A 25,298-nucleotide genomic window follows, 5' to 3' on the forward strand; every position below is an offset into this window, starting at 1 on the left:
AATAAGATAATACATATAAAAAGTTTAAAGAAACATTTGGCACAGAGTGAATAACACTTACACAAGTAGAAGCTGGAGAAAGAGATGTTCAATATATAATTGCCGAGAGAGAATGCACAAATTAAGAAAGAGTTGGTCATGGAAGGTTCTGTGGGTAAATAATTTTTTCCTTTCACTAATTACTTCATTAAAAAATTTACTTTCATCTAGTTAGAGGGTGAAAATAATTGTACTTGATTTCAGCAGGACTCAGTGGTGTGTACCTATAATCCCAGCTACTTGGGAGGCTGAGGCTGGAAGATACCTGAGTCCAGGAGTTCAGGACAAGCCTGGGCAACAGCAACAAAAAATTACCGATTGCCTATTGTGTGCTAGGCATTGTGCTAGTACTAGGTGGCTCTGATTTTAATAGATGGTAAAAAATGAGTAGGCAGTCTTGAGGACAGGAGGAAGAATTTGAGTCAACATTCAGCCCAGGAGAACAGAAGATGGGTTAGAAGAGTGGTGGGTGCTGGCCGGGCGCGGTGGCTCATGCCTTTAATCCCAGCACTTTGGGAGGCTGAGGCGAGCAGATCACGAGGTCAGGAGTTCGAGAACAGCCTGGCTAACATAGTGAAACCCCGTCTCTACTAAAAATACAAAAATTAGCCAGGCATGGTGGTACCCACCTACAGTCCCAGCTACTCGGGAGGCTGAGGCAGGAGAATTGGTTGAACCCGGGAGGCAGAGGTTGTAGTGAGCCGAGATTGTGCCACTGTATTCCAGCCTGGATGTCACAGCGAGACTCCGTCTCAAAAAAAAAAAAAAAAAAAAAAAAAAAAAAAAAAAAAAAAAGGTGGGTGCTAAGATTAGACAGGTAAAGAAGGGACCCAGGTGGTGGGTCCTAGGGCAGGGAAGTTATAACTTGGTCCTGTGTTAGACTGGTAAGCCTTCTGAGGCTAAATATGTCTGAGAAGATTAATGATATCTGGGCTTCCATTTCTATTGCAGAATTCTGGGGAGACATTGCCAAGGAATTTTACTGGAAGACTCCATGCCCTGGCCCATTCCTTCGGTACAACTTTGATGTGACTAAAGGGAAAATCTTCATTGAGTGGATGAAAGGAGCAAGTACCAACATCTGCTACAATGTACTGGATCGAAATGTCCATGAGAAAAAGCTTGGAGATAAAGTTGCTTTTTACTGGTAAAAATATCTATCTTATACTTGGTGGCAGATAAAAACACTCATTTGATACTTACAACAACCCAGCAGAGTAAGCAAAGTGTCATCAACTTAATATCTCAGGTGAGGAAAAATACCTCAAGGAAGTTACATGACTTCCTTCAGATCACATAACTAGTACGTGACAGAGCTGACATTCAAAGCTAAGTGTCCTGACTTCTGTTCTAGTGTTCTTGGCTTTGCAGTTGAAGAGGGAGAAAGGGCACTGGCAAATGGAAGAGAACAGGACTGAGTAGCTTTCTTCCTCATTCTTGCTTTGGAAGAAAAATAGTATTGGGTTTTTCACCACCTCTACTATCACTATCGTTATCATTATCTTTTACAGAGCTGTGTGCCAGAAACTATGCTTAAGTGCTTAACAAATATTATCTCCTTTGATGCTTATAATAATTATGAAAGCACTATTTGTTTTCCTTATTTTATATAGGCGAAAACTGAAATTCTGAGAAGTCAAGTGACATATCTGAAGTGAAACAACTAGCTAGAAGCAAGGCTGAGATTCAAACCTAGGCAGTATAATTACAGAGCTTATACACAACCATGACACTCTATTACTCCTCTAATTCCTTACCTTGGCCTCTCAACAGCTTTGTAAAATAGGAATTCTTAGTTTCATTTTACAGGTGAACAAATGAAGCATTGAAGGGTTATATAGTGAATAAGGTCATAGAGTGAACAAGTGGTAGAGCCAGAATTCAAGCTCAAGTCTGCCTGACTCCTTGCTTGTACCACTAGGCCATGCGGCCTCCCCAGCAGGAAATTTCTAAGACTGCTTCTCCCAGGAATTTAGCTGTCTAGGAGATACTACTATACCAAATCCAAATAGGACTTTGAAATTCCAATAATTGGGGTGTTGCTTCTGCCACAACCTGTGAGCACTCAGAATTGATCTATTTTTTTCTGAGACAGGATCTTGCTCTGTTGCCCAGGCTGGAGTGCAGTGGCATGATCTTGGCTCACTGCAACCTCAGCCTCTGCCTCCCCTGCTCAAGCAATCCTCCCACGTCAGCCTCCTGAGTAGGTGGGACTACAGGCATGCACCACCACGTTTGGCTAATTTTTGTACTTTGTATTTTGTATTTAGTATTTTTTGTAATGATGGGGTTTCACCACATTGCCCAGGCTGTTCTTGAACTCCTGAACTCAAGCGATCCACCTGCCTTGGCCTCCCAAAGTGCTGGGATTAGCATGAGCCACCATGTCTGGCCTGATTAATTTTTTAAGCTAGCCAATAGGAGCAGCTTGGATCCTTCATAGGAGAGTTAAATTGGAACTCACTCAATATCTTTGCCCAGTTTGTGTGATATATTGAGAAGAGCCTTAACCTGAGAGACAGGAAATTTAGGTTCTCCTTTCAACTCTGCCATTAACATGTTGTTTAACCACAGACAACGCATTTAACTAAGAGTCAGTTTCTTCTTTCATAAAATGGGGATAATAATTCTACCCTTGTTTTTCTCACTACATTGTTGTAAGAATCAAATGAGATAATGTTGTAAAAGCACTTATTTGTTTATTGGAAAACACTGTATAGGTGTGAGTGGTCTATTATTATATTACCATTGCTTAGTTGGGGGCCACTTTGCCACTGAAATTCACTGTCCATTGTGTCTGTTGAGACTCTCTTTAGCTTCTGCTTTAGAGCTTTATGCTTGAGCTCCAGCCAACACTTGGGCTCATTTCCCAGGCTCTTTAAAGATCAGAAAACCTTTAAAGATCTTCAGAGGAGGCCGGGCATGGTGGCTCATGCCTGTAATCCCAGCACTTTGGGAGGCTGAGGCAAGAGGGTTACTTGAGCTTAGGAGTTCGAGACCAGCCCGGGCAACATGGTGAAACTCCCACTCTACATAAAAGACAAAAATTAGCTGGGCATGGTGGTGCACGCCTGTAGTCCCAGCTACTCGAAAGGCTGTGGTGGGAGGACTGCTTGAGCCCAGGAGGCGGAGGTTGCAGTGAGCAGAGATCACACCACTGTACTCCAGCCTGGGCAACAGAGCAAGACCCTGTCTCAAAAAGTAATAATAAAAATAAAATAAAATAAGAAAAATAAAAAGAGAAAAAAAAGATCTTAAAAGGAAATGCTTGTATCTGAATTTGTTCCCTGGTTTGAAAGAACTCAGGTGCCTAATGAAAAACAGAATACACAGGCCAGAGTTTTCAATCACTGGAGAGTTTTCCAGAATCCTGAGGCCCTTTCTTTCTAGAGGCACCAGTTCCCCTGAACAGGCTTTGGAGAGCCTCTCTTTTCCCATCTGTAAAATGAGAGTAGACTAGATCAGCGTTTTCCAAAGAATTCTTCAGGAACCACTAATTACTGGAGATATTAGTAGGGGGCTTTTTAATTCATAAAATGCTTCAGTCTGAGAAACATCACATAATAAATTGCCTTTGTGTGAGATTCCTAATGTATATTAGCATAGTAAAATCTCCAAGAAGTCCTACATTAGAGGTACCTGATTAATTTTGTTTAACATATGATTTCCTGAACTTATTTAAGCCCCAGACACTTTTGGCCAGCATGCTATTGACATCACAAGAAGCAGTATTCCATGGAACACCCATTGGGGAAGCACTGGATTAAATAATCTCTAAATTAATTTCCAGTGCAAAATTCTGTAACTCAAAAAAACAAGACATCCTTACTCCATTTTTACATTGGTCACTCCCTCAACAAGAATTGTTAAAGATATTGGATATTCAGGGCTGCATTAGGCATTAGGGATATACGGGTAAAAAGGCAAGAGACAAGTACCATATAGGCAATTACTATTTAATTATTTTATGTTTATAGTAAAGCAAAAGCAAAATACAAATAAATTGCATTTTATTATAAGAAAGTAAAGTGCAAATATGCCAGATATGTGGTTACTTCCTTTTGTTACCTCTGTATTTTTAAAGGATATGCTTATACTGCTATTTTTCATCATTTTTAAAGAAAATATTGATTTCTTACTATGATAGATGAGAATTTAGTTCTTATATACCTCTCTAACTTCCTTCTTTCTTCTTCTCAATATAATTAAAGCTGTTTTCTAGTTAATTTAAAACCAGTTTACATAAGAATAGCATACTATGGTATGCTGTACATTTCCTTTTATGTACAGATTTTTATTTACTCTGAAGTTAATAATTGCTTACCGAGCTGGGCGCAGTGGCTCATGCCTGTAATCCCAACACTTTGGGAGGCTGAGGCCCAGGCAGATCACCTGAGGTCAGGAGTTCGAGACAAGCCTGGCCAACATGGTGAAATCTCGTCTCTACTAAAAATACCAAAAAAATTAGCTGGGCATGATGGTGCACATCTGTAGTCCCAGCTACTTGGGAGTCTGAGGCAGAAGAATCACTTGAACCTGGGAGGCAGAGGTTGCAGTGAGCCAAGATCACGCCGCTGCACTCCAGCCTGGGTGACGGAGCAAGACTCTGTCTCAAAAAAACAATAAATAATAATAATAATAATTGCTTACCATTTTTTTCTTGTACTGTTGAAGCCTTTATCATATATTTAATATTTTCCAAACTCACTATCATATGAAGTCCTCCTTTTCCTCCCAAAGTTCTCCCTCTTGGAGCTCACCTTCTTTCTGCTCTAATTCTTACTAAGGCTTTTAAAAATGACATCTTTTCCATGATTCACTCCAATTGATATACTTCTTATAGAAACACATTATGTCTTTCCTCTTAATTTTATGTCGTTTAGATAGCTATGGTGGCATTAACAAACCACATTTGTAGCTCGTGTCTTGTTTTGGAACATGCATTGTATAGATATTGAAATTATCCACAAAGGAAGTGGTGTTCTTAGGAAAGTACTCCCATTATCCAAAATAGAACCATATTAAGGAATAATTTGGCCTTTTACTTTTGGCTTGACACATTGCAAATGTTCATGGAATAGTAGTGTTTTTAGAACTTGAAGTGACTGTTAGAGTCCATCTAGGCCAACTCTCTTCAAAGATTGGTAGATTAAGGGACAGAGAAGCTAAGTGATTTGCCTGAGGGTCATACACCTGTTTGAAGACAAAACTGAGACTAATCTCCAGATACTCTCACTCCTAGTCAACTATTTTTTTTCACTCATGACACTACCTCATTATTCTAGTAGTCCAGCACTTGGCTGTGACAGATAAAAAGAGAAAGTAGCCACATTAGCCAAATTGATTTAAATTAACTTTAAAATATCAGATAAAATGTGTTATTAGGTTTGAATGTCCCAGACCCTAATCTCATGGAATTTACATTCTATTTGGAAAGACCAAATAGATTGACTGGGCACAGTGGCTCACGCCTGTAATCCCAGCACTTTGGAAGGCCAAGGCAGGTGGATCACCTGAGGTCAGGAGTTCGAGACCAGCCTGGCCAACATGGTGAAACCCTGTCTCTACTAAAAATACAAAAATCAGCTGGGTGTGGTGGCGGGTGCCTGTAATTGCAGCTACTTGGGAGGCTGAGGCAGGAGAATGGCTTGAACCCAGGAGGTGGAGGTTGTAATGAGCCGAGATCGTGCCATTGCATTCCACCCTGGGTGACAAGAGTGAAACTCCATCTCAAAAACAAAGCAAAACAAAACAAAACAAATAGATCTACATAAAAACAGCCTGGGCCAGGCACAGTGGCTCACGCCTGTAATCCCAACACTTTGGGAGGCTGAGGTGGGCTGATCACCTTAGGTCAGGAGTTCAAGACCAGCCTGGCCAACAAGACAAAACCCCGTCTCTACTAAAAATACAAAAATTAGCCGGGTATGGTGGTGCACTCCTGTAATCCCAGCTACTTGGGAGGCTGAGACAGGAGAATTGCTTGAACCCAGGAGACAGAGGTTGTTGTGAGCCGAGATCATGCCAATGTATGCCAGCCTGGGCAACAGAGCAAGACTCCATCAAAAAAAAAAAAAAAAAAAAAAAAAAAAAAAAAGCCTGAAAAGAGTTATGGACCAAACTGCAAAGAGCTACTTACACAAATAGTTCATAGAAAGGAGAAAGCCTTATAGGGAGGCAGGATAACATAAAGATTGGGAGAATGGGTGTTTTGGTGTCAGACTAACCTAGTTTGAGTCCTATTTTTGCCACTAATTAGCTGTCTGATCTTGGGCAAGTTACTTAACCTCTTTGAGCCTCAGTTTTCTCAACTGTTAAACGTGGATAAAAATAGCTTTTATCTCATGGAGTTGTCAGTTTTGTAAGATTGAATAGGATAAAAAAAAACCATGTGTCAAATTCCTGGCACACTGGATGCATGTAAATATTAACCACCACAATTATTTATGTTGGAACAGTGAGAAGACCAAGCATGTTTAGAGTAAAAATTTTATGCGGGGAACAATTTATTCATTCAATAAATGCTGACTAAGAACTTATTATGTGCCAGGCACTATTCTAAACAAAGTTCTTGCCCTCATGAAGGTTATAGTCCAGCTTGAGGAGACAGACAATAAACACAGAAACCATAAGTATATGACAGGTAATGATGAGTACTATAGAAAAATATAGAACAGAGCAAGGAGAAATAGAAGTGACAGTGCAGAGTGGGAGCTGATAAGGAAAGAACCTTTTGATAAAGATGACATTTGAGCACAGATCTGAAGGAAAGTATGGAGTGTGCTACACAGATAGTTGGGGTAGGGAGGGGAAATGTTCCAGGTTGACGGAAGAACAAATGTGCTGCTGCCTGGTGTGTTTGAAGACTAGCTAGGAAGTTAGTGTAGCTAAAACAGTGTGAACTAGGGAACAGAGAGTAGTATTGACACCAGCAGGATATTAGGTCATGTCACATCTTGAAAGCTAATGTAGATTTTGGCCTTTTATTCATGGTGAAATGGGAAACCACTAGACAATCTTTTTTTTTTTTTTTTTTTTGTTGACACGGAGTCTTGCTCTGTTGCCCAGGCTGGAGTGCAATGGTGTGATCTTGGCTCACTGTACCCTCCATCACACCTGGCTAATATTTTTTATTTTTGAGACAGAGTCTCACTGTATTGCCCAGGCTGGAGTGCAGTGGTGTAATCTTCACTCACTGCAAGCTCTGCCTCCTGGGTTCATGCCATTCTCCTGCCTCAGTCTCCCGAGTAGCTGGGACTACAGGTGCCCACCACCACACCCGGCTAATTTTTTGTATTTTTAGTAGAGATGGGGTTTCACCATCTTAGCCAAGATGGTCTTGATCTCTTGACCTCGTGATCCACCTGCCTTGGCCTCCCAAAGTGCTGGGATTACAGGTATGTGCCACCGTGCCTGGCCAATTTTTATATTTTTAGTAGAGACGGGTTTTCACCATGTTGGCCAGGCTGGTCTCGAACTCCTGACCTTGTGACCTGCCCACCTCGGCCTCCCAAAGTGCTGGGGTTACAAGCATGAGCCACCATGCCCACCCACACCACTAGACAATCTTAAACATAGACGTGATAATGATTTGGCTTCTATTTAGGCTCTATCTTTTATATTAAGAAGAGACTGTAGAAGGGGAAAAGTAGAAGTAGGGAGACCAATTAAGAGGCTATTGTAGAAATCGAGGTGATAGATTGTGGTGATTTAGACCATAGGAGTAGTCATGAAGATGGTTAGATGTGGTCAAATTCTGGATCTATTTTGAATGAAGAAGCCATGGAATTTGCTGACTTGGATTGGGTATGGGGAGTGAAAGAGGAGTCAAGGTTGTCATCAACATCGGATGAGGTCCAGGTAAGGGAGATCTTGACTATTTTTGGAGATCTGTGAAAGGATTGCGTGCAGGGGAATGTAGAAGTCACAGCAGAGGATAAGAGGATCATCTGGATACATATGGAAATGGGAATGTGAAGCCAGAGAACAGAGAGTTTGTTATTGAGTTCTGAACTGTGATGTTGCTGGTGGGAATGGAATGGAACAATGAAATTTTAGAGTGATTTAGTAAGTTTACATTAATCTCTATAAAGGGCTTGGTGCTTGGCAAAAAGTGTATTAGCTATTTTTTCATTATGGAAAGAAACCAGCACAGGTAACTAGGTGAGTAGATGGTGAAGAGACAGGGAGAAAGTGAGAGGAAAGAGTCAAGGATTCTCTTAATCTGTATAAACACTGCCTCTTTTGAAGGCACACATTCATCTGATTCAAGGGCTAAATTTGCCCTGCAAATTACAGACTTTGGTTCCAACCCTCTTGTGCTGTCTTCCCCCTGGTGTGGCAGATAAATATATTAGTGGGGGTGCATATGTATATATATGAGAAAATGATCAGTGACAAAGTATTGGGATAGTCATTCAGGGAGAGAGAGTCAGTGAGGGTGTTAGAGGTAGCTGAAGGAGTGGAAGGGAGTTAGCTAGTTGAAGGAACACTGGGGGACTGTTGGGGATTTGGGGGATTAAGTAAAAGGTTTATAAGGAGAGGGTGGAAAGAGTGGTTGATGGCTGATATTCTGGTCATTTATACTAGCTGCTCAATCTCTACTTTTTCTAGAAGTCCCCAGTCACCAGAGCCCAACACATTTGGTATCGTTGATTCCTTCCATTGTTTGCTTTGCTTTGTGTTTCCTAAGGCTGTCATTATCTCTGAGCCACCTAAATCCCCACCCTCAGCTGAAATCACTGCTGTCTCTTCATGGCTCTCACTGTATTTCAGTCCTTCTTCAGGAACTGGAGCTTTCAAGAATAAGGCAACTTTAGGAGTGACCCTAGGACAGAAGCTCTGCTCTCAGGATCCTTGTATGCTCCTGAATATGAATTCCATAGTATGACATTTGGAGCTGCCCAGATCCTTGTAGCATATGTGTGTGTGTGTGTGTGTGTATTTGAGGCAAAAAAAAAAAAAAAAAAAAAATTCCCTACCTCCCCATATCACTGAAGTGAACTCCAGAATATGGACCTAGATAATTTAGAGTCCCTCGACATGAATGATAGGACAATATACTCTAGGGATCTGATTTTCCATATCACCTTTACAGATCTCCTTGTCAAAACATGGGCTTCCCTCACCTTCTCAACCATCCCTACCTTCTCAAATACACACACTATATCTATATCTTCACTAGTTTCACAACAGCATGTCTGTTGATCAAGATATGCTTGGTAAAGAAAAACACTCATTTTGAGAAAGATGACTTCAGACCATTCTCTTCCTCTTTCTGGGCCTTCTCTTTGTAGGCATGATGGGAAATGCACTACAGATACTCTACAAGGTCCCTTTCATCTCTAATATTCCAGAATTCTCTGACTGTTTCTGAAGAGAGGAAGCAGTTTTTAGAAGTTCTGTTGCAACCTGTAGTGACTCTGTGGTGACTCAGTAGGTGGGCTGAATTTCTGTTGCGATGGTAAGAAGGACGGAGGATTTTGTTTATTTATTTATTTATTTTTCTATAATAATGTTGACAACATAAAGTGAGAATTTTAGAAGGTTTGGAATGAAGGGGCTGAGGAAGGAGTCTGCTCCCCTTGCCTGAGGGTTGTTTGTGGCTGGTATCATAAATACTCAAAGCTAATGGGAGATACATGGGAAATACCTGTTGTTGGGAAGTCTTTCTCCACTTGAATCAGGTGAGCAGATTGTGGAGGAGAGCTGGAGGATTTCATGTTTAAGGTGGATTTCTAACCTGCTTCTCTCATTTCTCCCTGTGTTTTATGACCTTTGACACTTTACAGAACCCCTCCCTAAAGTGGTGAAAATGAGACAAGTAGGCTGTGCTTTCCGGGTCACTTTTTTGGAAGTAGATGGCATATGAATAATAAATGTATTACTCTGAAGACTCTGTCTTGAGGCCTGTTTCAGTGTCCTGAGCTTCATATCAGCTACTTGAGTTTGTGTCTGAGCCAACTTCTTATACTGGTGTGTTCAGTAAACATTTAATGAAAAGAATGGCTTTAGTTAATGCCCTTTTCTAAGCCTTCTTTTTCCCACTTATAAACTGTTAGGGATGTACAGGACACTTGCTTAAGTTACTTCTGGCACTGACCTTCAGAATTTCTGTCACAAATGTAGGGAACTGCCTGGATAAGTTCCCTACATTTCTGGGAGAAGTTAGGGGAGAGGAGGAACTGGCCTCCTCTCCTTTGAAGATACTAGATAGTCAGATGGGAGCAGGGGTTCTTGCCTTATGGCAACCCCACATTTATAATAATTAACTCAGAAGGCCTGGAGTTGAGGATGGGCCTTCCCCCACTTCCTGGATTTGGTTTGGGAGAGGTTGGGCACTGGTAATGATCCCCAGTGTCTCACACCTTGAACCTCTGAGAATTCAAGACTCTCAGTTTCAGTCCTTAGAGGTCATTTGTTCTAATTCCCATATAAATCAGGAATTGTACTACCAATATCCCAATACCTAACAATCCCCGTAAGTTATCATTCTGATTCTGGGTCATTCTGATTCAATTCCTGCATCTCTACCTTAATACTTACTAGTTAGGCAAGTTACCTCACCTCTTTAAACCTCAATTTTTCATGTCTGTAAAATGGAAATAATAACAAGTCCTGTGACATAGATTATTGTAAGGAAGAATTGGAATAATCTATATAAAGGGCTTAGTGCTTGGCAAAAAGTGTATTAGCTATTTTTATTATTATGCCGAAACCCTATACCTAAAACAGGTAACAGCAGTGCTGATCTTGTTGGAGCATGGATTGGAGGCATAGAGCCACATTCTGTAGGCTTCTCCACCCTGTCACTGTGTTCCCTGTGAGGTGTGTGTCTGGAATCGCTAGGGATTTGCAAAGCTCAGTTTGAAAACCCCTGATCTAGTCCAGTGTTCTTGTTTTATAAATAAGGTGATACTGAGTCCACATTCTCAGGTTCCTCATATGATGTGGCTTCCTAAACAACCACGTCAGTCTCCCCTGGATATACTTTAGTTGGCCAATATCTCTCATTAAGTATTCCAGCCACGGTCTGCCTTGAACAGAGTACTATTACCATTCTTTGACTTTACAAATCTAAGATTACATTAGCCTTATTGACAACCTCACTCTCCACTCAGTTTATAATCTCTCATAATACTTAGGATTTTTCTTTTCTTTCTCTCCTTCCTTCCTCCTTCCTCCTTTCCTTTCCTTTCCTTTCCTTTCCTTTCCTTTCCTTTCCTTTCCTTTCCTTTCCTTTCCTTTCCTTTCCTTTTTCTTTGTCTCACTCTATTGCTCAGGCTGGTGTGCAGTGGTGTGATTGCGGCCCACTGTAGACTCAAACTCCAAGGTTCAAGTGATCCTCCCACCTCAGCCTCCTGAGTAGCTAGGACCACAGGCATGCACCACCATACCTGGCTAATTTTATTTTTATTTTTATTTTGAGACAGAGTTTTGCTCTTGTTGCCCAGGTTGGAGTGCAATGGTGTGATCTCAGCTCATGAGCTCATGGTAACGTCCGCCTCCTGGGTTCAAACAACTCTCCTGCTTCAGCCTCCAGAGTAGCTGGGACTACAGGCACACACCACCATGCCCGGCTAATTTTTTTTTTTTTTTTTTTTTGTATTTTTAGTGGAGATGGGGTTTTGCCATGTTGGCCAGGCTGGTCTCAAATTCCTGACCTCAGGTAAGCTTCCTGCCTCGGCCTCCCAAAGTGCTGGGATCACAGACGTGAGCCACTGTGCCTGGCCAGCTTGGAATTTTGAATTAGAGAAGGTACAAGAGAAGACTGCAAAATCTCAGACATAAGAGGGCCTTGGACTTACCTGTTATCTCTTTTTGGGATATAAAGTTTTTAGAACAGCCCTCTTGTAGGGTTCTAAGGTCTGGTCTACTTATTGAAAGCCTTATTGGTTTTACTATCATGGAGCATCATTATTTTATTTAAATAAAATAAATACAACCCTGAAACTGTTCACCCCAGAATACATTACACACAGAGTTGTCCATACAGAAAACATCTCTAGAGCATATGAACACCTGTATTTCTAATTGTGATTTTTTGACCAGAGACTAATTTTTGAAACCAATGTTTGCTTCTTTTTGACCATGATATTTTAATACATGTAAATCTATCCAAAGGAGCAGTCACAGAGGATTCTTGTTGAACTTTAGTTTCAGAGCTGCTTTTGAGGATGGCTGTTTGAGGTGTCCTCCAAACTGACACATATAGTGAGTTAGAGAATCTGCCAGGCACAGTGGCTCATGCCTGTAATCCCAGAACTTTGGGAGACTGAGGAGGGAGGATCACTGAGCTCAGGAGTTTGAGATCAGCCTGGGCAACACAGGTAGACCCCTTCTCTACAAAAAATTTAAAAATTAGGCTGGGCATGGTGGCTCACACCTGTAATCCCAACTATTCAGGAGGCTGAGGCAGGAGAATCGATTGAACCTAGGAGGCAGAGGTCGAAGTGAGCCAAGATCATGCCACTGCACTCCAGCCTGGGTAACAGAGCGAGACTCTGTCTCAAAATAATAATAATAATAAATAAAAAATTAGCTGGGTATGGTCATGCATGCCTGTGGTCCTAGATATTTAAGAGGCTGAGGTGGGAGGATTGCTTGAGCCTGGGAGGTTGAAGCTGCAGTGAGCAGTGATTGTGCCACTGCACTCCAGCCTGGGTGAGACCCTGTCTCAAAAACAAGTTAGGGAATCCTAATATGACATCTGGATTTGTTAAAAATCTATCTAGTTGTTTTCATATGATGGGAAACAAACTGATAGAAGTCTAAATTTATTTATATGGATAGCCAAACTTTACTTGCTAAGACCACAAGAACAGGCTCAGAGAGAGGGGAAAATTTGTGTAAATTATATGTTGAATTAGGGGTAAACAATCTAGTCTGGTGACTAGATTGTTTTGTAATTATTATGTAAATAATTACCTGAGGATGTCGTTAGAAATCCAGATTCCTGGAACCTATCTCAGACTACTGAGTTAGAATCTCCACAGGGTAAGACCTCTGACTTGTATTTTTGTAACCTCCACAGGCAATTCTGATGTAGAGGGGAAGGGATAAAGTACCCCTGAAAAATTATTTAGATTAATAACCTTAAACTCTTAAAATTGTATACCTAAAACAATTTTGAAAAATTATGTAACTCTTGACATAATGTTCATATCTAAAAATTTTATTATAACATTTAAAAATTGCAAAAAATCTAATTTCCAAAATATTTTACATATTATATACACACACATATGTATATGCACACATAGGTTATAGCTCTTTCAAAACATTGGCACTGCAAATTTAGCTCATATAATTTATAGAAAACATCCACCATACAACCTATTTTGCATAGCCAATTATCACTCAACATAATCATCCAAATCAGATCTACTTTGTTAGAAATTGCCTAACTTCTTTCTTAAGATAAATATGTTAATATAGGACTCTGTGATAACTATTTCACTGCTGAATTGTAATTCTAAGAGATATAAGGCAAGTAGTCTTGCCATGAGTTTGTTAGGTGGATGAATTAAGATGCCAATCCTTTCAATACTGATTTCTCAGAGAAACTCTCTTCGGTTTGCTTTCTTGGGGCTCTCACTCAGAAGTTATACATTCTCAAATTGTCCCTTTGTTCAGCACTTTGTTCATACCGTGGCATTGTACCGTAATAAAGTTTGAGATAAGAGAGAGCTATGACATTCTTGTTTAACATGGGGGAAGGGTAATTGTGAAAGAGAGTGAGAAAGAAGAGCCAACTCAGACAGATCATTGTTAGGAAATATTACATATGGAAGTTGAGGATCTAGACATTTATTCTCTTCATATTTTTCTGCGCAGGTACTCACAGGAATAGAGTACCCTAGATTGAGGACTAGTGATTTAAACTGCCTTTGACCTAGATAATAGAGAACCATTGTAATGAATATTTTTGCATGTGTCTATTATACTTGAGAGACTTGATGTACATATAAAATGATGCCCCTGGATTTTCTTTCCACTTTCTGTTTCTGCTCTAGGCATATTCCTCTTTTGGGCTGCATTCCAAATGCTCTAGTAATAAAAGAGCTACCCTCATTCACTTGTTATAGGTAAGGCCAGCATGGGACACAGGATGGTAGGAACAAGTGCGTGACTCCCCTCCTGTAAGTAGGCTTGTAGGCAGTGGGAAAAGAGAAGAGGTACACAATCCATCAGGTGCCAAAGCCACTTTGGCCAAGGGAACATGCACAAGGTATTTGGATCAAGGCCTGAAAATAGCTGGCAAGAGGACAGGGTACAATAATAGCCCAAACTGCAGGGCAGGAGTCCCATACTCTGAACCTCAGCTCCAGGGGCCTCTTCTAGCCTCTTCACAGAGTCCCAGACTGAGCCCACTGTGGGAGCTCAAGAAACTCTTCTTGACATGATTCCAAAATCCATTCCACAAATTCCACTCTTGTCTTTCCCCTGCCTATCCAGCATCTATCTTGTTTGTCTGTATCCTATCTTATCCCCTCTCCTTCCATACTTTCTCTCTTTGATCATCCTGGATCCAGCTGGTCATATGAGCAGAGATAAGTTTGTTCATTTGTTTATTCATTCTTTTTTTTTTTTTTTTTTTGAGGCGGAGTTTCGCTCTGTCGCCCAGGCTGGAGTGCAGTGGCCGGATCTCAGCTCACTGCAAGCTCTGCCTCCCGGGTTCACGCCATTCTCCTGCCTCAGCCTCCCGAGTAGCTGGGACTACAGGCGCCCGCCACCTCGCCCGGCTAGATTTTTGTATTTTTTAGTAGAGACGGGGTTTCACCGGGTTAGCCAGGATGGTCTTGATCTCCTGACCTCGTGATCCACCCGTCTCGGCCTCCCAAAGTGCTGGGATTACAGGCTTGAGCCACCGCGCCCGGCCTATTCATTCTTTTATCTATTCATTTTACAATTATGTATTAAGTGCTCACTGTGTATTGGCCTTTGTGGTAAGCACTGAGGAGAAAACATATAAAAAGATATCCTGTCTGCCATTAAGGAACTCACAATCCAGTGTGGGAAACAGATGTCTACATAGGACTGTAGTGCTAGAAAAAAATCAGTGTCCAAGTGTTGTCTTTTTTTTTTTTTTTTTTTTTGAGACGGAGTCTCGCTCTGTCGCCCAGGCTGGAGTGCAGTGGCCGGATCTCAGCTCACTGCAAGCTCCGCCTCCCGGGTTTACGCCATTCTCCTGTCTCAGCCTCCAAGGGTTTACGCCATTCTCCTGTCTCAGCCTCCTGAGTAGCTGGGACTACAGACGCCCACCACCTCGCCCGGCTAGTTTTTTGTATTTTTTACTTGAGATGGGGTTTCACTGAGTTAGCCAGGATGGTCTTGATCTCCTGACCTCGTGATCCGCCTGTCTCGGCCTCCCAAAGTGCTGGGATTACAGGCTTGAGCCACTGCGCCCGGCCAGTGTTGTCTTTAGAAATAAACAGAAAGGCTGGGCATGGTGGCTCACACCTGTAATCCTAGCACTTTGGGAGGCTGAGGCGGGCGGATCACTTGAGGTCAAGAGTTCAAGACCAGCCTGGCCAACATGGTAAAACCCTGTCTCTAATATATAAAAATTAGCCAGGTGTGGTGGTGGGAGCCTGTAGTCCCAGCTACTTGGGAGGCTGAGACATGAGAATTGCTTGAACCCAGGAGGCGGAGGTTGCAGTGAGCTGAGATAGCACCACTGTACTCCAGCCTGGGCAACAGAGCTAGACTCTGTCTCAAAAAAAAAAGAATAGAAAGAGGCAAGAATGAATGAATGAATAGTGCTAAATCTTTCTGATGAATGGTTACAGTCTTTCTGGAAAGGAAGGTTTGTAAAGATGTCTGTATTTTCCAAATTAATCTGTACATTTATTGCAATTTCAATCAAAATTGCAATTATATTTTTTATTGAGATATAATTTATACTGTACAATTCACCCATTTAAAGTATACAATTCATATTTTTAATATATTTGCAAAGGTGTACATCTTTCAATTTTAGAACATTTTCATCACCCCCAAAAGAAGTCCAATACTCATTAGCAGTCATTTTTCATTTCCTCCCAACTTCTTCCCCTCTAGCTCTAGGCAACCACTAACCTACTTTCTGTCTCTAAGGCTCTGCCTTATTCTGGACATTTCATATAAATGGAATCATATAATATGTGGCCCTTTGTGTCTGATTTCTTTCACTAAGCGTAATGTTTTCAAGGTTCATCCCTGTTATAGGCTGGATGCAGTGGCTCATGCCTGTAATCCCAGCACTTTGGGAGGCTGAGGCAGGCAGATCACCTGAGGTTGGGAGTTCGAGACCAGCCTGGCCAACATGGTGAAACCCCATCTGTACTAAAAATATAAAAATTAGCCGGGCATGGTGGTGCATGGTTGTAGTTCCAGGTACTTGGGAGACTGAGGCAGGAGAATTGCTTGAACCCAAGAGGCAGAGGTTGCAGTGGTCTGAGATCATGCCACCACACTCTAGCCTGGGCAACAAAGTGAGACTGTCTTAAAAAAAATGTTCATCCATGTTTTACCATCTATCAGTACTTCATCCTTTTACATCGCTGAATAATGTTGCATTGTATAACTGTATCACATTATCACATTTTTCTTTCTTTCTTTCTTTCTTTTTTTTTTTTTTTGAGATGGAGTCTTGCTCTTGTCGCCCAGGCTGGAGTGCGGTGGCATAATCTTGGCTCACTACAACCTCCGCCTCCCGGGTTCAAGCGATTCTCCTGCCTCAGGCTCCCGAGTAGCTGAGATTACAGGCACTAGCCACCACGCCCAGCTAATTTTTGTATTTTTGGTACAGACAGGGTTTCGCCATGTTGGCCAGGCTGGTCTCAAACACCTGACCTCGTGATCCACCCTCGTTGGCCTCTCAAAGTGCTGGGATTACGGGCATGAGTCACCACGCCTGGCCCCACATTTTTCTTTTCTTTTTTTTTTTTTTTTTTTACGGAGTCTCGCTCTGTCGCCCGGGCTAGAGTGCAGTGGCCGGATCTCAGCTCACTGCAAGCTCCGCCTCCCGGGTTGACGCCATTCTCCTGCCTCAGCCTCCCGAGTAGCTGGGACTACAGGCACCCGCCACCTCGCCCGGCTAGTTTTTTTGTACTTTTTAGTAGAGACGGGGTTTCACCGGGTTAGCCAGGATGGTCTCGATCTCCTGACCTCGTGATCCACCCGTCTCGGCCTCCCAAAGTGCTGGGATTACAGGCTTGAGCCACTGCGCCCGGCTAAGCCACCGCGCCCGGCTCATTTTTCTTTATTCATTCCTCAATTGGTGGACATTTGGGTTGTTTACACTTTCTGATGTCATGAATAATGCTACTACAAACCTTTGGGTACATATTTTTGTGTAGATGTATGTTTTCAATTCTCTTAGGTATATAACTAGGAGTGTAATTGCTGAGTCATATGATAACTCTATATTTAACCTATTGAGGAACTGCCAGACTGTTTTCCAAAGTAACTGAACCATTTTATATTCCCACCAGCAGCTTATGAGGTTTCCAATTTCTGCACATGCTTGTCAGCACTTGTTATTGTCTGTTTGTTTGATTATGCCCATCTTAGTGAGTGTGAAGTGGGATCTGTTTGTTATTTTGATTTGTATCTCCTTGACCACCTCTGACCTTTTTTTTTCCTTTTTTTTTTTTTGAGACTGAGTCTCGCTCTGTCACCCAGGCTGGAGTACAGTGGCACAATTTTGGCTCAGCACAACCTCTGCCTCCCAGGTTCAAGCGATTCTCATGCTTCAGCCTCCCGAGTAGCCGCAACTACAGGTGCGTGCCACCATGCCCGGATAAATTGTTTTTTTTTTTAAGTAGAGATGGGGTTTTGCTATGTTGGCCAGGCTGGTCTTGAACTCCTGACCTCAGGTGATCCTCCCACCTCAGCCTCCCAAAGTGTTGGGATTACAGGCATGAGCTACCACGCCTGGCCCATTAACTGCCTTTTGAAGACTGGTTGGTACAAACCTGGCTTCCTCAATAGGTGAGGAATCAATGTTTAGGGAGACATTTCATAAATAGTCCACTGATTGAGGCTATTTACTCTAGTTTCATCAGTTTTATAGTTGGTGGAGAGCCCTTCCAAATTTGGGTGCTAGGATGACAGTTGATTCCAGTTTTTGAGTCAGGAGCTGAGTGAGGCTGCATTAGGGTCTGCAAATTAGATATCACTTGAAACCAGAAATCTTTGGTGTTTTCAAAAGGAACTTTTTCTAAGGAACTAAGGGAAAACCAAACAGAATGATGAATTTCTGATAAGCACACTAAAATTCCATCCTTGGTAGTTGTCAACCTCACAATTCTCAGAGTTCCTACATTTTTATTTTTTTCCTTATGCTAATTCTGAATTTGGAAACAATACCCCCCTTTTGGAGACCATGTCATTTAGGAGGAGAGTGCCTTGAACTAGAGACATTTGGACTCAGGAATTGTGCTATCCAACATGGAAGCCACTAACTACATGTAACTATTGATATTTATAGTAATTAAAATTAAGTAAAATAATCCAGTTCTTCCGTCACATTTCAAGTGTTCGATAGCTATATGTGGCTAGTGACCATTTTGGACAACAGTGCTTTAGAATAATGCTGCTACTAATTTGTAAGTAACTTCGAGGTCATCACTTTCCATTTCTGTGCCAAAGGTTTCTCATTGGTAAATAAGAGTGGTGAGTCTCAAAAGTGCCACCCTCCTCTGGAATTCTTTATTTTTCTTTTTCTTTATTTCTTTTCTTTTCTTTTCTTTTCTTTTTTTCCAGACACAGGGTCTTGCTTTGTTGTCCAGTCTAGTCTCTGTAACTCCTGGCCTCAAGTGATCCTCCCACCTCGGACCCTAAAGTGTTGGGATTACAGGCATGAGCCACCATGCCTGGCCCTCCTCTGGCATTCTGAGTAATCTGTGGTTCAGTTTTTGGGATGTGCCTCTGTCTACCTCCTCCTTCGGCCCTTCTTGTTCCTTACTGCAGCTAGGGCAGAAGCACCCAGAGGGAACATTAGGCTGCTAATTGGTCAAGGTACATTGCTCCCATTCCCTGGTGAAAGGGAAATTGGCTTGTGGGTATACTTGTATCTTGAGTGCTCCAAATTTGTATAGTGCTTTATGGATCACAGAACTCTTTCACATTATTTTTTCATTTTATAGAATCAAAGAATATCAAAGTTGGAAGGGCCATAAAGGTCATTTCAAACTTCAATAACCATGAATGATATGGGGAGCTTATGCAATGAAAATTTCAAGACCCCACTCCCTGGAGAATAATCTGGTAGAAGTAAGTGTCAGGGTTACCCTGGCCCAACCTGAACAATCCTATGCTGCATGGAAACTTGGTACTGCATTATTAACACTATCTGACCACTCTTTGAGAAACACTGGTCTCGTTTGGTCCCTGGCCATATTGTGGAGTCTGCTCTTTAGTATCCCTAAAAATCCCAGATTCGACATGATATCTCCAGGGTCAGGAAACTCCTGAAGGAGTGCCTTCCATCTTTGGACACCTCTAACAGTTAGAAAGGTTTTCTTTAATATGGAGCTCTCCCAATTGACATAGATTTTCCATTTATAGTTATACTACATTAGTCTACTTTTTCCCATAATAATCCTTTAGATTCATGCATTCGTTCAGCAAAAATTTACTGAACACCTACTATATACAAGGTTCTGTACAAGACAATGAGGGATTCAGCAGTGAACAAGACCAACTTGGCCTCTGCCTTCAGAAACTGTCTTCTGTCTAGTAGGGAAGATAGGCAATTAGCAAAAATAATAAGTAAACAATATGTAATATTATTAATATTATTGTCAATATTAATAACAATAACAATAAGTAAACAAATAACAAAAGAAGTATAGTTTGAGAAAAATGCTGTGAAGAAAATAAGCAGTGTTGTGATGAAGAATAACAGGAAGAGCTGATCTACTTAGGGTGGTCAGGGAAAGCTTCACTAGGAGGTGACATTTAAGCCGAGATTTGAAACACAAGAAGAATTGGGGAAAGATAGTTAAAGAACATGGCATGTTCTGTCAGTCAGAAGGCCAGCATGTTTGGAGAATGGCACAAGATGAAGTTGGGGAGGATACAAGGCAAAGTAGGAATGTGGATTTTCTTCTATATGCAATGGAAGCCATTAAAGGATTTTAAGCAGGAGGTGATATGATGTGATTTGTGGTTTGTTTGTTTTGTTGTCGTTGTTGTTTATTTATTTATTTTGAGACAAGGTCTGGCTCTATTGCCCTGGCTGGAGTGTAGAGGCAACATCTCAGCTCACTGCAATCTCCACCTCCTGGGCTCAAGTGATCCTCCTACCTCAGCCTCCTGAGTAGCTAAAACTATAGATTTAGTATGCACCACCACACCTGGCTAATTTTTTTTTTTTTTTTTTAAGTAGAGCATTTTGCTATGTTGCCCAGTCTGGTCTCAAACTCTTGGGCTCAATCCACCTACCTTGGCTTCCCAAAGTGCTGGGATTACAGGCATGAGCCACCATGCCTGGCCAATTTATGTTTTTAATAAATCATTCTGTGGCTGGGTGCAGTAGCTCATGCTTGTAATCCCAGCACTTTGGGAGCCAAGGCAGGCAGATCGCTTGAGGTCAGGAGTTCGAGACCAGACTGGCTAACATGGTGAAACTTCATCTGTACTAAAAATACAAAAATTAGCCAGGCATAGTGGCATGCACCTGTGGTCTCAGCTACTTGGGAGGCTGAGGGAGGAGAATCATTTGAACCCAGCAGACAGAGGTTGCAATGAGTCGAGATCGCACTACTACACTCCAGCCTGGACGACAGACCGAGACTCTGTCTCAAAAAAAAAAAAAAAAAAAAGAGATCACAGATCATGCTGGGTGATGTGTGGACTGGAAGGGTGCAAGAGTGAAGTGGGAGACCAGTTAGTTGGTCATTGTGGTCATCCAAGCAAGAGATGAAGGTGGCTTGACCAGGGTGGAGGCAATGAAGACACAGACTTTTGAGACTTGATATCACATCTCTCAGTATCTTCTCTTATACAAACTAAACATCTCAGTTCAGTGTTCCTCTCATCTCCTCTCATAACAGGTTTGGTGTCTCTTCTCACCTGGGGTGTTTCTCCTCTGGTTTCTCTTCCATCTGATGCCTCTGTAAAGAACCCAGTTTCTCCACCTATCTTTCCCTCAGCTGTTTCTTCCTATCGTGTGCCTTACTTGTAGTTCTAGGGAATTAAAAGCTTCAATCCAATGACTACCCTTCTCATATAAAGAGGGGAGCTGGGTGCAGTAGTGCATGCCTGTAGTCCCAACTACTCTGGAGGCTGAGGTGGGAGAATCATTTGAACCTGAGAGTTTAAGACCAGCCTGGGCAACATAGTGGGACATTGTCTCAATAAATAAATAGATAGATAGATAGATAGATAGATAGATAGATAGATAGATAGACAAATAAATAAATAAATAAAGGGTAGCCCTAGTCGTCCCTGTGATTAGTCAATTATCAGTCTTTCAATTATTTAACCATGACCCTTGAATACCTATTGTGCCAGTTGTGCTTGGAGGAGACAGAGAAGAAGAAGACATGATCTCTGTCCTCCAAGAGCCCAGGGTATAATGGGAAAGATAAGGCCCAAATAAATGTAGTAAAAGCTAGAAAAGCAGATCGCAAAGAAAATGAGATAAAGGGCTTTGGGAGGAAGAAATAACTTTTAGATTTTGGGTAGGTGAGAAAAAGGGAAACTAACAAAAATTTCATGGAAAATGTTAATTCAGAGAACCTGGGGCTGGAGAGGGGCACAGGAAGTATTTTTTTTTTATGTAGTGGTCAAAGATGACCTTACTGAGAAACCAACATTTGAGCAATGACTCAAAGGTAAGGAATAAGTCATGTGGCTATCTAGGGAAAGAACACTTCAAGAAGAAGGCAAAGGCTCTGAGGTTAAATGTTCTTGGTGCTTTTGCCAAACACTGGGGAGGCCGTTTGGCTGGAGCGGAGGGAGAGGGAGAGGAAGACAGAATAGTTGTGTATGAGGACAGAGAGGTAACGAGGGACTAGATCATGTAGGCCATTGTGAGGACTTTGACTTTTACTCAGAATGAAATGGGAAGTGATCTGAGCATTCTGAGCAGAGGGGTGACATGATGTCACCTACCTAATGGTAGTTTTGGACCAGGATGGTAGAAATAGATGTGAAGAGAGGTAGTCTAATTCTAAATGGATTTTGAATCAATAATGGGTTAAAGTAAATTTTGAGAGTGTGAGGATGAAGTAGTTGGAGAAGGCTCCTTGAAGGAGGTTCCCTAGGGGAAGAAGATGAGAAGGGCTAGTGACTGTGTACCGTGGGTTGTCACACCAACCATATGGCCTCCAGGTGAAGGAAAAGTAGTTTGGTTTACACCAAGGGTTCCCCATATTATCGCACCAGCTAAATTTCTCATTAATAGTTTTGTTTGATTCACAGTGTTTAAAACTTTTTTTTTTTTGGTAGGGAGGGGCGGGACAGGGTCTCCGTTGCTAGGCTGGAGTGCGGTGGCATCAACATGGCTCACTGCAGGCTTGATCTCCCGGGCTCATGTGATCCTCCTGTTTTAGCCTCTCAAGTAGCTGGGACCACAGGCATTAGCTGCCATGCCTGGCTAATTATAAAATTTTCTGTAGAGACACTATGGTTCCCAGGCCAATCTTGAACTCCTGTCCTCAAGTGGTCCTCCTGCTTTGCCCTCCCAAAGTACTGGCATTATAGGTATAAGCCACTGCACTTGGCCTTAAAGTTTTTAAAAATTAGTGGTCAACACTTACCTAAATTCAGGAGTTTTGACAAAAATAGATTCCAGGCTACTGTTGAAAAATCAAAAAAATTGACAATATTGAGCCCCGATTCCTAGCAGGCAAAAGCTGACAGGAACCAAGTTTAGGTACTAGATGCCTCCTTTCGCCAGAGCATGCGTTTGCCAGTTTTCCAGTCCTTCCCTTTCCCTATTGTTCCCCTGAAACTGAGGCTAAGGGTTATTATATATGTGCTGCTGTTTTCTTATAGGGAAGTGGAAAGGGAACTATTTCTTATCTTTATCATGTATTTTCTTTCATTTGGTCCACTTATTTACATTACCTGCCTAGATCCTGCCAATTTTTGAGCTTGCAACTCCTGTTTTAGAGGAAAGAGGTCTGGACCTTAATTCCTGGTCCCTGCTCTGCTGTGGTAACCCACCCTGTGATGCCAAGCATAGCTAATAGCCTCTTTGGATCTCAGAGTTAAGAGACTAAATTGGATGTTCTTTTAAGAGTTCTGACATCCGCCGGGCGCGGTGGCTCAAGCCTGTAATCCCAGCACTTTGGGAGGCCGAGACGGGCGGATCACGAGGTCAGGAGATCGAGACCATCCTGGCTAACACAGTGAAACCCCGTCTCTACTAAAAACACAAAAAACTAGCCGGGCGAGGTGGCGGGCGCCTGTAGTCCCCGCTACTCGGGAGGCTGAGGCAGGAGAATGGCGTAAACCCGGGAGGCGGAGCTTGCAGTGAGCTGAGGTCCGGCCACTGCACTCCAGCCCGGGCGACAGAGCAAGACTCCGCCTCAAAAAAAAAAAAAAAAAAAAAAAGAGTTCTGACATCCTAGAGGGCTTAGGATTTTGCAGTAGGCCAGTACCCTGCCCCTCACCTTTCCCAGCCAGCCAGGGGCCCCAGCCTGGTGTGTATGTCAGAGAAAGAAGATACTGGAATGAGTAAGGTGCCTATATCAATAATGTATAACTTGAGCCCATAGCCAAGTAGAGGAATGCACACTGTGGTGTGTGTGTGTGTGCATGTGCGTGTGTGTGTGTGTCAGGGTTGGAAGTGGGCTCAAGTAAATTGTACTTGTATAGGTTGTGCTTATCTCTTCTTATGCACCCTCTATGTACTAGGTTGTACTCGAGGTGCTAGGGCTGCAGCAGTGAAGAAAACAAATAATATCTCTGCTATCAGCTGGGTGCAGTGGCTCATGTCTGTAATCCCAGCACTTTGGGAGGCCGAGGCAGGTGGATCACCTGAGGTCAGAGTGTGTGAGACCAGCCTGGCCAACATGTTGAAATCTCATTTCTACTAAAAATACAAAAGTTGGCCAGGTGTGATGGTGGGTACCTGTAATCCCAGCTACTCGGGAGGCTGAGGCAGGGAGAATTGCTTGAACCCAGGAAGCGGAGGTTGCAGTGAGCCGAGATCTCACCATTGCACTCCAGTCTGGGTGACAGAGTGAGACTCTGTCTCAAAAAAAAAAAAAAAGATCTCTGCTCTCGTGGAGCTTATATTCCAGTGAAGAAAACAGATAATACATAAGTAATTAACATACATGAGATAATTTCAAACAATGAAACGTTTCATGAAAAAAATAAAACAGAATTTTTTTTTTTTTTTTTTTTTTTTTTTGAGACAGAGTCTTGCGCTGTCACCAAGGCTGGAGTCCAATGGCACAATCTCAGTTTACTGCAACCTCCGCCTCCTGGGCTCAGGTGATCCTCCCACCACAGACTCCTCCGTAGCTGGGATTACAGGCATGCGCCACCATGCCTGGCTAATTTTTGTCTTTTTGGTAGAGTTGGGGCTTCACCATGTTGGCCAGGCCGGTCTCAAACTCCTGGCCTCAAGTGATCTACCCACCTCAGCCTCCCAAAGTGTGGGATTACATGTGTGGCACCTGGCAAAACAGAATGATTTGATGGAGAGTTTCCGAAGGGGCACACTGTACACATAGGTGGGTATGTATTTGTGGTGGTTGTACTTGCAGATACAGATAAGTCCTGAAGTTTGAATCCTGGGTGCATGTATTTATCCTTATTTGTTCCTATGTGTGCAGATGGGCAGGTTTTATGCCTAGAATGTTTGTATATTAGTATATGTGATTTTATGCAAGTGAGCACACATAGGTGAGTTGGTATGTCGTTTGCTTGTGGGGACACACGTGCTTGGGTATGTGTCAGCATTCAGCCATAACCGGAGACGTTCTGAAGTTCCTGTGGCACTTGTCAGTGAGCCAGTTAAGGAAATGGCTTTTCTGCCTCTGGCATTCGGGGCTGTTTGCCAGCTTCCTCTGTCCCTGTTCTTTCCCACTTTAGTAAGCTCCCTGTGTTTGGCTTCTCTTATCCCTAGGAGGGTTAAAGCCTACTGACGCATTGAGCCAGGAACTAGAAAGAGGCTGATAATCTTCTGTGTGACCTTTGTTAGTAAGAAAAGGCCTGGCTTCCCTGCCAGTCCCCGTCCTTCAAACTATGAGGGAAAGAGTCCTGACTTGAAATCAGAAGACCTGAGGATCAATTCTTGGCTCTACCAC

The 25,298-nt window shown here is 42.3% G+C and overlaps 1 protein-coding gene across 1 annotated transcript in view; it reads left to right on the forward strand.

The window, feature by feature from the left end:
• Positions 1-25,298, forward strand: part of ACSS2 (acyl-CoA synthetase short chain family member 2) — a 50,649-nt gene that overhangs the window by 4,913 nt on the left and 20,438 nt on the right. The window contains exon 2 of the mRNA XM_073008126.1: positions 991-1,186. Within this exon, the coding sequence (XP_072864227.1) occupies positions 991-1,186 (196 nt within the window). The remainder of the gene's footprint in view (positions 1-990; positions 1,187-25,298) is intronic.

The sequence above is a fragment of the Chlorocebus sabaeus genome, chromosome 2, assembly GCF_047675955.1.
Source record: "Chlorocebus sabaeus isolate Y175 chromosome 2, mChlSab1.0.hap1, whole genome shotgun sequence".
Lineage (NCBI taxonomy): Eukaryota > Metazoa > Chordata > Mammalia > Primates > Cercopithecidae > Chlorocebus > Chlorocebus sabaeus.